General features: G+C 44.7%; 1 protein-coding gene across 2 annotated transcripts in view; it reads right to left on the bottom strand.

Annotated features, from left to right (window-relative positions):
• Positions 1 to 216: 216 nt before the first annotated feature.
• Positions 217 to 13,532, bottom strand: part of TDRD5 (tudor domain containing 5) — a 64,632-nt gene continuing 51,316 nt past the window's right edge. For both annotated transcript variants that reach the window (XM_063134208.1, XM_063134217.1), the window contains exons 14-17: positions 12,244 to 12,465; positions 10,042 to 10,131; positions 7,536 to 7,704; positions 217 to 665 (exon numbers count right to left, since the gene is read on the bottom strand). In XM_063134208.1, the coding sequence (XP_062990278.1) occupies positions 418 to 665; positions 7,536 to 7,704; positions 10,042 to 10,131; positions 12,244 to 12,465 (729 nt within the window). In that variant the 3' untranslated portion in view covers positions 217 to 417. The remainder of the gene's footprint in view (positions 666 to 7,535; positions 7,705 to 10,041; positions 10,132 to 12,243; positions 12,466 to 13,532) is intronic.

The raw sequence follows: 13,532 nt of genomic DNA, 5'->3' as shown, positions 1-13,532 counted from the left end.
TAAGGTATTCGCATCATGTGAAGCCAATGAAAAATCCACTTCTGAAATTCCACTCTTCATAGCTCTAGTATTGTCCTGTGGATAGTGAACAGCTAATGAACTAAATAGACAAAGTCATTCTCAGACATGAGAGGGGCCGCCAAGTTTACATGACATAAAACATCACACAGATTTCTTTTGAAAACATTGTATTAAAAATAAAAAAGTCAACACAACTATATAACAAGGAGAAATACATGGGGGGGGGGGGAAAGTAACACTAATCACAGCACTTAGTCCAAATTAAAGCTGGGCTCTAAGCAATTATGAGGCAGAGTTCCCACAGCTTCAAACAAAAAGATTTTTGACTGCTCTGTCCAATAAAGTAGCTGAATACTGAAGTTTCCTGAAAGCCATCCAGACACTTCTTGGCTTTCCTCATGTCTTTATCTTCCTCAAGAGGCTAAGGGAGAAATATCCACCAGACATGGCTAAGCGTGCAGAAGCTCCCAGAGCTACCGTAGGGCTGCAAGGGACACAGAATTTTGGGGACCCCTGAAGCTCAGCAGTGAACATCAAGGTATTGTGACTTATGTTCCCTTGATCCAAACAGATCCTAGTGCTACATAAAGCGACTGCTTTGGTCCTGGAGGCATTGTCCACCTTCTTTTCTGAAGGAGCTTCTTCTGCACAGTAAAAAAAGAAGACAGGGCCTAGGGTTACATAAGAAGAGTGTGTCTAGTCCAGCATTCTGTTCACAGCGCCCAACCAGCTGCCCAGGTGAAACCTACAAGCAGAACATGAGTGCAAGAGCAGCCTCCCGCCTATGTTCACCAGCAACTGATTTAATGGAGGTAGTATGTGGCCATCAGGACGTCACAGATGAAACTTCTCCACCAGGATTTCATCTAAACCCCTTTTAAAGCCATCCAAATTGGTGGCCTTGAAGAAATGCAGGTTGCTTACCCGTAACTGTAGTTCTTTGAGTGGTCATCTGTGCAGTCACACTATGGGCTCTGTGCTGGCGCTGAGCTTTGCCTCGAAAATACTTCTCTTAGCTGAGAAACGTTAATTTTGGCGGGAACCCTCCCCCACCATCCACTGCGCATGACTGCGTGTGTTCCCGCCTTCCCCTCAGTTCCTTTGAGACCGACTAACGATCTTGGTACCGAGAGGATAATCCTTCAGTGCATGACACCGAAGTGGGGATGGTGGGAGGGTTGTGTGACTGCACAGATGACCACTCAAAGAACTAGTTACAGGTAAGCAACCTGCATTTCTTTTTCGTGGTCTCTGTGCATCACACTATGGGCGATTACCAAGCTAACACTCACCGGTGGAGGGTCGGTGTCATTGAAGAACAGCTGACAATACTGCTCTACCGAAGGAAGAGTCTTTCCAGGAGCGGGTGTCGATGCTGTAGTGTTTGACAAAAGTTAGAGGACGTGACCATGTCGCTGCTTTGCATATGTCCTCTAGGGAAACTCCTTTTGCGAAAGCCGTGGAGGTTGCTAAGCTTCTGGTAGAGTGTGCCCTTATCCCTTGAGGAAGGGGAAGTTTGGCTAGACGGTAGGCTAGCTTGATAGTGTGTACTATCCACTGGACGAGCCTTTGAGAAGAGAGTGTAAGTCCTTTTTGTTTGCCTCCATAGCAAATAAAGAGGTTCTGAGATTTGCGAAATGTCTTTGTTCTGTCCTTATAGAATGCTACAGCTCTTCTAACATCTAGACAATGTAATCTTTTCTCTAGGTCTGTGGAAGGAGATGGGAAGAACGTCGGAAGTATGATATGCTGGTTGATGTGGAAGTCTGACACTATCTTAGGTAAGAAGGCAACGTCTGGTCTCATGACAACCTTGTCTTTGTGAAAGATAGTGAATGGGGGGTCGATACGGAGTGCTGACAGTTCACTTGCTCTTCTTCCTGATGTTATTGCTACTAGAAATGCTACCTTCCATGACAGGAGGTGTATGGGAGTGGTAGCAAGAGGTTCGAATGGTTTTGCTGTTAGTGCGTTTAAAATCACTGAGAGGCTCCAGTTGGGAGCAATGGGTTTTACTGGAGGTATTAGGTTTTTAAGGCCTCGTAAAAATTTCTTTATGATTGGTGTGGAGAAAATAGGTTTGTGCTGGATTTCGCCACGGTGTGTCGAAATAGTGGCTAAGTAGACGCGAATAGAGGAGTATTTTAGTCCTTTTTCATATAGGTGATGTAGGAAGGTTAGCACATTGGTGATGGAGCATTGATCAGGTTGGAAGCAGTTTGCATTTGCGAAGACGCAGAAGCGTGCCCATTTTGTGGCATAAGATGTCCTAGTGGATTGTTTTATGCATGCTTTTAGGATATGTTGTACTTCTAGTGGTAGATGTGTGTCATTGTCTATGGATAATCGAGGTCGATTCTCCATGCCGTTAGCTTCAATCTGTGAAGATCCGGGTGGAGGATCTGTCCGTGGTTGCATGATAGAAGAGACGAGATCAGAGGGAGTCGGTAGGTGCGTCCTTTGGTGAGGTGTGTTAGTTGTGAGAACCATGCCTGTCTGGGCCACCAGGGAGCAATTAGGATGCAGTTCGTCTTGTCTTGCATGATTTTCGTGATTACTTTGTTTAGTAGTGGAAATGGTGGGAATATGTAGAAGAGGGCATTCTTCCAGTTGTGTGTGAATGCGTCTCTCATAGATCCGTGTCCTATTCCTCCCCTGGAGCAGAATGTTTCGCATATCATGTTTTCTGCTGTGGCGAATAGGTCTATTGTTGGTTGACCCCAGATTTGGAAAATTTGATGGAGGATGGTGTTTGAAAGTTGCCATTCGTGATTGAGGGTGAATGTGCGGCTGAGAGAATCTGCAAGCGTGTTGTCGTCCCCAGCTATGTGGAGAGCTGACAAATATATCCTTCTGGTGATAGACCAGTTGAGGATCCGAAGTGTGAGTTCGACTAGTTTCGGGGACCTTGTGCCTCCTTGCTTGTTTATGTGCCATAGTATCGTGGTGTTGTCGGTAAGTATCTGCACGTGATGATTTCTGAGGTAAGGTTTGAATGCCTTGAGGGCTTTCCTGACTGCCTCTAGTTCTAAAAAGTTGATGTGGTTGTTGGACTCGTTGGTTGTTCATTGGCCTTGGATTCTTAGCATCCCACAATGGGCTCCCCAGCCTGTTGTCAATGCATCGGTGGTAAGTATCCTGGATGGGGCTGGTTGTTGGAATGGAACTCCTTGTAAGAGGTGATGTGGCTTTGTCCACCATCGGAGGCTGTCGATAACGGTAGGTGGGATGTTGAGGAAGTGTTTTTTTGAGTCTCGATCTTTGTCGTAGTGTTGGAGGAACCAGAGTTGTAGGGGGCGCATGTGGAATCTGGCCCACTGTACAACTGCGGTGGTCGATGCTATATAACCTAGTAGACGTTGTATTTTGTGTGCCGTTGTGTGATGTCTCGCAATGAGAGTTTGAGCTTTGTAAATGAGGTGGTATGCTCGGTCTTGAGGTAAGTATGCTCTTCCGATGACTGACTCTATTCTTGCTCCTATGAATTTTATTGACGGAGTGGGTTGTAGGATTGATTTTTCGCAGTTTATGTAGAGCCCGAGAGTGTCCAAGGTATGGAGGGTCAGAGAGATGTTGTCGTTTAGGGTTTCTTTTGAGTCTGAGGTCAGTAGCCAGTCGTCGAGGTATGGATATACCTCGACGTTGGATAGGCGAAGATGAGCACAGACTACAGCCATACACTTGGTGAATACGCGTGGGGCTGTACTGAGTCCAAACGGTAGGACGCAGAACTGGTAAATCTCTTCCCCGATGGCGAATCGGAGGTAGTGTCGGTGCGTCTCTGAGATGGAAATATGGAAATAAGCGTCTTTTAGATCTACAACCGCATACCATGCATTCTTTCTTAGAAGTTGTAAGATATTTTGCAGTGTCGTCATTTTGAATTTTTTGGGGCGAATGAAGTAATTGAGATCCCTGAGGTCTAAAATCGGGCGAAGACCCCCATCTTTTTTCGGTACGGTGAAGTACCTGGATAAAAAACCTGTGTGATTGGATTCTGGTGGAACGCGTTCTATAGTGCCTTTTGAGAGTAGGAGGGTAGTTTCGTGGTTGAGTACGGCGGAGGGTGCTGTGGTCTTCACGGTACCGAGGGGAGGGAGAGTCTCGAATTCGATTTTGTATCCTTGGAGGATGATTTGGAGGACCCAGGAATCTGGGTGATGGTTTCCCAGGCATGGTAGAACTTGGATAGACGATCGCTGAATGCAAGGTATTGGTTGTGTTGGTGGTTCGAGTCAAAGACGACGTTTGTGCGAGTTGTCTGGTTTCGGTTGTGGGCGAAAACAGTTGGTCGGATTGTAAGGCTTTCGTTGGAAGGCTTGTGTAGGTTGGAATCTTGTTTTGTCAGTTGATTTTTGTGGGTACGGCTGATACTGGCGGAACCATTTACGTCCTCTTTGAGGTTGGAATTGTTGTTTTTGTTGTCCCAGTCCCATCTTTTTGGCATTATTTCTGGCTTTTTGGACTGTGTCCATTTTCTCGTCTGTGGAGGCGTTGAATAGGCCATCGCCATCGAAGGGTAGCTCTTCTATTCTCGAACAAGCTTCTGGTGCCATTCCCACTGACCTGAGCCAGGCATGTCGTCTAAGGGCTACAGAGCCCATCATTAGTTTGGCATAACAGTCTGTTTGGTGTGAGTGGTATTAATTTGGAGTTTTGCTAGGCGTGAAGCTTCGGATTGAAATACTCGGGCTAGCTCTCTCTGGTCTTCAGGTAAGTAATCACACAGTGAGCCAACTTTGTCCCAAAGGAATAACTGATATCGGGACATAAGGGCTTGGTAGTTTGTGACTCGTAGACCCAGGGCTGATGCAGAGTATGATCTTCTGCCCAGGAAGTCTAACCTTCTACCTTCTTTGTCCACAGGGGAAGAATGATGTTTCTGAGATCTCGAGTGGGACGATTCGACTATTATCGAGTTTGGACGTGGGTGAGTGAATAAAAATTCTACATCTTTTTTCTGTACTCTGTACATAGATTCTAAACGACGGGACGTAGGCGTCATTATGGAAGGAGAAGTCCATGTCTGCTTAACGGCTTGAAGTAGAGTCGGTGCGAATGGTATTTCTACTGGCGCCGAGGCTTCAGTGAATATTGGTTCAAAGATAAGATCTGTAATTTGCTCTTGTTGTTGTTGGGCATCGATGCAGAGAGCGTGAGCCATGCGGAGTATTTGCTCTGCGAAGGAGCCCATTTCTTCAGAAGGTGATCCTCTTTCCTTGGGGCCAAGGTTATCATCGGGGGAAGGTAAAGAGGGTTGTCCAGCTGATGTCGCTGAAGAATCAGAATCGTAGCCTTCAACAGGGATAGGAGACCCTGGAGGAGTTGTACGCGGTTCGTCGCGAGTTGTTTGAGCAAGTATTAGTCTTGTGTCCGGATTAGACGAGGTTGCAGGGTTCTGTGCTTGGGATTGTGGAGGACGGTGTGTATGTCGATCCTCACGGTAAGCTGGTCTCCTGTCGTAGTAGTATTCATGGTGTCTTGGAGGGTAAGAGTATTCAGAGTATCTGTCGTGATTGTGGTATGGAGATCTTGATCTGCTGCAGTAATAACGTCGGTGTCTATTAGCGTAGTGATCGCTATATACTGACGGTGATCGATGTCGAGATCTTGACCGAGAATAGTATCTGTCCCGTTCGTAGCGCTCGGCTCGGGAGTGAGATACGCTATGTTCCCTCGATCTTGCCCTGGATATTGGTCGAGGTTGAGAATTAGGTCGATCATGCTCTGTGTTGTCGGTGCTAGGTGGGTCTCTTTGAGTTAGAGGTAATGTCGACAACTGTGTAGGTGTTGGAGGTTCTCGAATTTCACCTTCCGAAATCGTAGAGAGCAGTTCAACAGCCGGGAATTCTGCCCGGTTGGAACTGTCTGTTGTGACCGCTGGGCGTGGCGGAGGCGGGCCAGAGTTCGCGATCTTATGTGTCTTTTTCTTTGGTTTGTCCTGTGCAGTAGGAGGAGACTTGGCGTTTTTAGCATTTTTCGCTAGCTTTTTTGCCGTTGACACAGTGAGAGAACGCTTCGATGTCGAAGGTTCAGCATGAGTTGTCGATGTCGAAGGGTCCATCGATATCGAAGCTTGCAAGGGTGTGGTCAAAGAAGCCATGGTTTTTGGTTTGTCGACTTTTTGCAGAGTTTGTTTCCAGAGTTCGGCTTTAAGCCTATCTGCCCTGTGTCTTCTCGTTTGTTTGGAAAAGGCCTGGCAGTGGTGGCACGTTTCAACAACGTGTGGTTCTCCGAGACACAATAGGCAGAGGGAGTGTCCGTCCGCTGCAGGGAGTTTATTACCACAGCGGACGCACTTTCGAAAGGGTGCCTTAAGAGCCATGCAAGATAAAGTAAGTAGAGAATAAGAGGTTTTAACAACAATTTTTTTTTTTTTTTTTTTTAGTAAGAGAGGAATATGAAGAGAAGAAAGAGGAATGTAGAAGAAAGATGAATATATAAGGTAACAGCTACTCAAATTTAGGATATGAGGAGAAGCATTCCTGCGAGGCAGCAGCTAAGGCGGTCGCAAAGGAACTGAGGGGAAGGCGGGAACACGCGCAGTCATGCGCAGTGGATGGTGGGGGAGGGTTCCCGCCAAAATTAACGTTTCTCAGCTAAGAGAAGTATTTCCGAGGCAAAGCTCAGCGCCAGCGCAGAGCCCATAGTGTGATGCACAGAGACCACGAAAAAGAACTACTTAGTTTTCTCTCCCCTAAATATCCCACCAATCAGCTTCATTGAATGACCTTTCCTCATAGGGGAGTTGTTCCAGTTCCTTGATCTAGATGCACCCTATGGTGTTGACAAGCCATACTTTTACAGTACAAGCATGGCTACTGCTTTCCCATGGCTTCTACTCATGCCTCTCTGGTAACTTCTGCAGGCCAGAACCACATGAGAGGGATAAATTATATGGTAGCCTTGTGTGGCGCAGAGCGGTAAAGCAGCAGTTTCTGCAGCTGAAACTCTCCCCATGGCCTGAGTTCGATCCCAGCGGAAGCTGGTTTCAGGCAGCTGGCTCGGGTTGACTCAGCCTTCCATCCTCCCGAGGTCAGTAAAATGAGTATCCAGTTAGCTGGGGGAAAGGGAATAACGGCCGGGGAAGGCAACGGCAAACCACCCCGCTATAAGGCCTGCCAAGAAAACGTCAGCGAAAGCTGGCGTCCCTCCAAGAGTCAGTAATGACTCAGTGCTTGCACGAGAGGTTCCTTTCCTTTCCCTTCTTAACTGAAGAGGAGTGAGCAACGTAAGTTGCCCTCTGCTTCATCTGTGTGTCCCCTGCCCCAAACCTTTTACTGGAGCTCTGTGGAGCTGAACCATGGGGAAGTAGCTCCATGCCACTGCAGGAAAGCATCACTGCACTGCAGGATAGACTATATCCACTGAAGGATACTCCCATACATGAAGCGATGTAGAGTTGTAGAATTATGTTAAGCACAAGCAAGCTTTCAAGGCACTCAGGGTAGGAAGATTTCCAGGATCCATATAACTAGACCACTCTTGGAGTTTTGTTATAAGCTCACAAGTACCTTGTGAGGCAGATGCTGATGGAAGAGGTTGAGAATTATCGGAAGATAATTTGTTCACATCCAAATCAATTTGGCTCAACTCTCCTGATTTCTTCAGATGGGAAATGGAGATGTAAAACTCCTCCTGTGTTTGTGACAAAGGACCAGATGTAGCTCCAAGAGAGTTCGTCTGCAGTCAAATGAACAAGAAAGAAACCCGGTTTAATGTACAAGGAAATTATTCACCACATAATTATTCTTTCAACCCGTCTTTCAGCTACAAAACTGTCCCCCATGAATCAGTCATAAGACAAATAGAGAGGTGGAGTGGGTTTGCAAGACAACCATTCATAGTGGCATCAAGAATGGGAGCGAAATATATAAATACAACAATGGATAACAAGTTGCACTGAAACACAGCTGAAAGAATCCCTTACAGTGGAAAGAATGAATGTTCAGTTTCAATCCTGCCCACATATATACAAAATACATGTCAGCTCACCCATATATACCCTATGTCTTAGTGCAGGGGCCCTGAGGACACTTCTAGTGCCAGATGAGGGGGTTGGGGACCATGCACAGGTGCATGGCTGCACTCTCCCCGCCCCCTACCATACACACAATCTTGCCCCCACCCCAAATGGATTTCCCTTACCAGCACTAGCAAGAGGAACAGTTTCTTTATCTCCAGTCTCTCATCTGGCAAACTAGTTCTCCTCAGAAACAACACTCACCCCTTGTAAAAAGCCATCTGCAAAGTTCGTTTCTTGCTACGAAACAGAAACTACAGAAAAAACAGAAGGCTCACCATTTTGGTTTCTCTCCCTCCTTCCAAAACTAGCCTGGGAGCTATGCTCCTCTTTATCAGCCTGACTTATTTTTCCTCTGCATTGGGAGAATTGGCCTCCATTCAGGAGAAAGCATGTTCCTTCCCTGGAGTGCAAGCTGTGCCTCATTGCCATAAAGTCACCTGGGAACAGAGCTCCTTTCATGGCTAAAACTGACTTTCTTCTTCATATAGGAGACCTGGTCTTGCTGCCATCCAAGAGGAGGGCACTTTCTCCCTGGGATGCTTGGGTCTCCTGCCAGAAACGAGCCTGGGAGTTTTGCCCTCTTTGCAGCCAATTCTGGTTCTCTCCCTCATTAGTCACATAATGGCCAGGTAAACAGACACCACACACATGTTTAACATCCCCCCCACCCTACACATACTCATTTAATAACAAGAGGATCTAGGTACAGCCTTCCTCAACCTGGGGCGTTCCAGATGTGTTGGACTGCATCTCCCAGAATGCCCCAGCCAGCTGGCTGGGGCATTCTGGGAGTTGTAGTCCAACACATCTGGAGCGCCCCAGGTTGAGGAAGGCTGATCTAGGAGATGCAGCTGAGCACATCATTAAACAAAGACACCAGGATACCTCCTTTTTTGACCTGAAAAACAAGACAGGGCCTAGACAAGGAAGACAGTGAGAGCCTGTCAATGGGGAAAAGTGCACCCCAAACTCCAAGAGAGGCAGCAGATCCAATGATTGATCTAGCTTACCAGCTAGATCACCTGTGGCAAGATTGCGCGCTGGCTATCAAACTGCTAGAAGAAAAACCTGATGAAGTAGAAAACAAGCTGACAAAAATCTCAACAACAGCAAGCAAAACCATAGATCTGGGGATCAAAAGGCACTGTCAAGCCTGGGCTGGCCTAATGCAGACTTACAGGAGAGACCTTGAGTCTCCAGAAAACAGAAGCCACAGGCCTAATATTTGCATCGGAGGCCTGAGAGAAAACACTGAAGGAAATAATATGACAGAATTCCTCACAAAATGGATCAATATAATATTTCCTGAAATCAAACTGAATCACTTTGATATTGACAGGACGCACAGAGCCTTATTTGCTAAGCCACCTCCAGGAGCCATTATATCATAATAGCTCGATTATCCAAGGACTCTCAAAAAAATGCCATTTTGGCAGCACTTCAAACCTGAGGGAAACAGGAGCATGATAGAGACCAGATACACATCTTACAAGAACTTTGTAAAAACAGAGGGCTCTGTGGCATACATCACATCAACCAAGAAAGAAGCAGACTGCCTCAAGATCACCTTTGATTTTGAGCTTGAAAACCACCACCCAGACAATGAAGAAGATGAAGCAATTCTTAACCCACAGGAGTCTGAATGGGAGCAGGCAAAGAAAAAGCATGTATGTGCGTGTGCACTACAAACTCAACCTCTTAAGGAAACTACCTTGACAGTAAAGTACAAGAGAACTGACAATGAGATGGCCTGACTGAGTGCCCGATCTGATCAGCTAGGACACTGTTTTTCCCAAACGGTAAACAAACTTTATAATTAATCCTACTTAAGTTAATAGTAAGTTAAGATCGGACCAATTCTTTGTTGATATCTTGCAGGGTGATATCCTACAAACTTCCATAGAAAATTTGGCTGTGCTACTTTGAGTCAGAAATTGCCTTTGCAAGTTAAGCCAAGAAAAATGAGTTAGTTAAGCCAACAAAAATGAGCTTACCTCCATTCCTCCAGATGAACCCAGGATTTTGCTCAGAGGTTCCAGATTGATATTTTTTGTTCTGTCCACGGCATTAGAAATATCCATATCCTGCCAGAATAATATACACATTTTGTTAAGTAAAAGGCCACAAAATGGTGCTTATTTGGATCGTAAAACCAAGAAAAGGGCAATCTGAACACAGCAGAAAAAAATGTGGTTAAGGAGGATTGTGCTATGGGAAGGGAACTGGCATGGTTCAGGTTTTCCTGTCTTTTCCCTTCACTTCTCCTTTGTGCTTAACAGATCCTAAGGAGGCAATGAAAAGTGTGGTCCAATAGCCATAAAGAGCCAGATTTGGGGTGGGTGGTGTGGGGAGGAGGATACAAGCACATTTCAAGTAAGATGGAAGAAGGATCAACTGTTCGGGGGGTTGAGAATACAATCTGCTGTGGACAGGGTTGCGCCCCCCTGGAAGAATTAGGCTTGCAGTCTTGGGGTACTCCTTAGCAGTTAGGACTAAGAGCACCTTTTACCAGCTGTATCCTTTTCTGGAGAACTCATCTTTGGCCACAGTTATCCACACCTAGTAACCTACAAGCTTGACTATCGTAGCATGCCCTACATGGGGCTGCCCTTTAAAAGGGGTCTGGAAATTTCAATGAGTGCAAAATTCTGTCTGGACAGGATAACTGGTTGCCTATTTATTTCTGGATTCAATTCAAGTTGGTGGGTCCACATAATGCAATGGACTGAGGACTTAACAACGCTATTAATATTTGAACGGGTGTTATATTGGCACAACTTGCAAGTGGATAAAACATGGATATCTGGTCAGCTTTTCCTGAAACCTATGCATAACTCTCTCTCTTTTCTTTTGAAACAAATGGTATATCTGATGGGGAAAACTATGATATTCCTATATATGTAAAGTTTCTTTGCTTTTTCATGATTTATTTTTCTTTGTTTTGTTAATATTCACAATAAAAAATTGGGGAGGGGGGGAGTTGGTGACTCCCAGAGATCACATTACGCCAGTCCTTTTACAACTTCATTGGCTGCCAGTCCAGGTCCGGGCCCGATTCAAAGTGCTGGTATTGACATTTAAAGCCCTAAACGGTTTGGGGCCAGGTTATTTGAAGGAACGCCTCCTCCCATATGTACCTACCCGGACCTTAAGATCATCTACAGGGGCCCTTCTCCGTGAGCCCCTGCCAAAGGAAGTGAGGCAGGTGGCTACTAGGAGGAGGGCTTTCTCCGCTGTGGCACCCCGGTTGTGGAATGAGCTCCCCAGAGAGGTCCGCCTGGCGCCTACACTGTACTCCTTTCGTCGCCAGCTGAAGACCTTTTTATTCACTCAGTATTTTAACACTTAATTTTAACTTAAATTTAAATTATACTGTTTTAACTCTGTATTTTAACCTTATATCAATTTTGCTGCGTGGTTTTATCCTGGTTGTGCTTTTTATATTGTATTTTGTATTTGTATTTTTAACTTGTTGGTTGTTTTATGATGATTTTAATTTTTGTGAACCGCCCAGAGAGCTTCGGCTATTGGGCGGTATAAAAATGTAATAAATAAATAAATAAATAAATAAATAAAAAACCCAAGCTTGTTCCTGAATGATTTCCTTCCCCCATATATACTGACTCCCCCATATACACAGAATGTTTTGCTCTGGAAGCCCTTAGCAACTGAAATTCTGTGGGGGGTCCTCTAAGAGCAGGATCCCCTCAGTGGTGGCTCCATTTTTATGAAATGCCAACCCCAGGATGGCCAGTGGAGCCCTGATACATACATACTGTATGCTTTCTAGTGGTAAATGAGAGCATGGCTGTTTCGGCAGGCATTTAGCACCAGCTGGAGTTGCCTGAGATTTTTATGCCATTAATTCTGTCTGTTAAGTTGCTGGTTAATGTGTTTTTCCCCCCTGTTCATGCTGTTTGTGTTCACTGCTTTTAATATTTTTGTATTTGATGTGTTATTGTTTGCAATTTGTATGTTAGCCATTTTAAAATTGATTCGAAAAGAAAAAACAGGATATATATTTTTAAATAAATAAATGCAATGAAATGTGAATTCTTGGGATGGAGAGCACTGTATTGTCTAACTTCAGGATAATAAAGGGCTATAAACTCGGATAAGTGCTGTGACAAGGGGTTGTAACATTACTAATAACCACTTGCCCATTTTCCTCTCCCTCATTATTGAACAACCACTACCTGTTGCATCAAATCCTGGCTGTGGTGGGCCTCATCCTTGCTTCCTTTATCAGTTGAAGCCTGGCAGGAAAATGCTGCAGTATCAGAGCACAAATTCTCACAAATCTTCCCATTTTCCTTTTCTTCACAATACTTGGAAGGTATCCAGTTCTCATCCCAAATTTCTTTGCATAAATACACTGGTTCCAAGTATGGCATCTCAGAGCACAGGCTAGTTGTATCCTAGAAGATGATTCAGGACAAAGTTACAGTTATGCCAACTTTAAAAAAGAAAATAATTTTCATTTCAGTATGGTTTTTAAAAATTCACTCACTGGAGACAGACACACACCCCTGACACATATACCTTTACAATACAGTTTAGTAAATTGCTGTTGGGATTGAAAACAGAACTGACAAGGGTTCTAACCTAAACTGGGATCACAAAAGGAATCTAAGGGCACAATCCTATGCATGTTTAGACAGAAAGAAGTTCTACAACTCCCAGCTTGGCTGGCTGCGGTGTGCTGGAAGTCGTGGGACTTTTTTTCTGTCTAAACATGCATAAGACTGCACCCAAAATGACCTAATCCTCTATATTAAGGTCTAACTGGACACAGGGACTCTCAATACTTTAGTTGTGCATTTTGCCCCTTTTATTCCCTTTAAAAGTATTACTAAAAATACTAAATGACTGATACCTTCTTATTTTAAATGCTCCTTGGATGCTTCATTTCCCAGTCTCCCCCATTTATTTTAAAAGGGGATCGTCTCACTGAACTCAATGCTCTTTTAGAGAAAGAAATTTTAAAAAGTGATTGTGCAATTATGTAATAAGAGATAAACAATTAAACCTCTTTCTCCATTCAAGTTCATGGCTTAAAAAGCCAAAATATTGATTGGGGCAGGGGTGGGGGTGGGAATCAATATAAGGCAAAATTATATCCATTCTCCTGAGGAAAATATTTATGCCAGATTTTGATGGGTCAATTTTTCTCATCTTGAGTTTTTGTTAAAATGGCAATTTAAAAGAAAACCTGGCTCATTCATTTAGTTTAAAGGCTCATTAGGAACGATCACACAGTCCTAATAATTAATCAACTCTTCCTGCCCTCTCCCAAAATCATCAAAGTACTCGACAACTTAGGAGCTTGCTCATGTACAAGACATTGCAAGCGCTGTCCATGGAAAAACTGAAGGGTGTGACAGTCATCAGATAGGAAGGCCCGGCCTGTCTTTGCCCTCTGAAGTAGAGAAGCAGCAGCACACAGAAAAGAACGGCTACCACTCACCGCTGCGTTTACCAGCTA

This window comes from Elgaria multicarinata, chromosome 1 (genome assembly GCF_023053635.1).
Source record: "Elgaria multicarinata webbii isolate HBS135686 ecotype San Diego chromosome 1, rElgMul1.1.pri, whole genome shotgun sequence".
NCBI classification, from domain to species: Eukaryota; Metazoa; Chordata; class Lepidosauria; order Squamata; family Anguidae; genus Elgaria; species Elgaria multicarinata.
The sequence above is the reverse complement of the archived record's forward strand: the minus strand, read 5'-3'. Positions and strand labels throughout refer to the sequence as shown.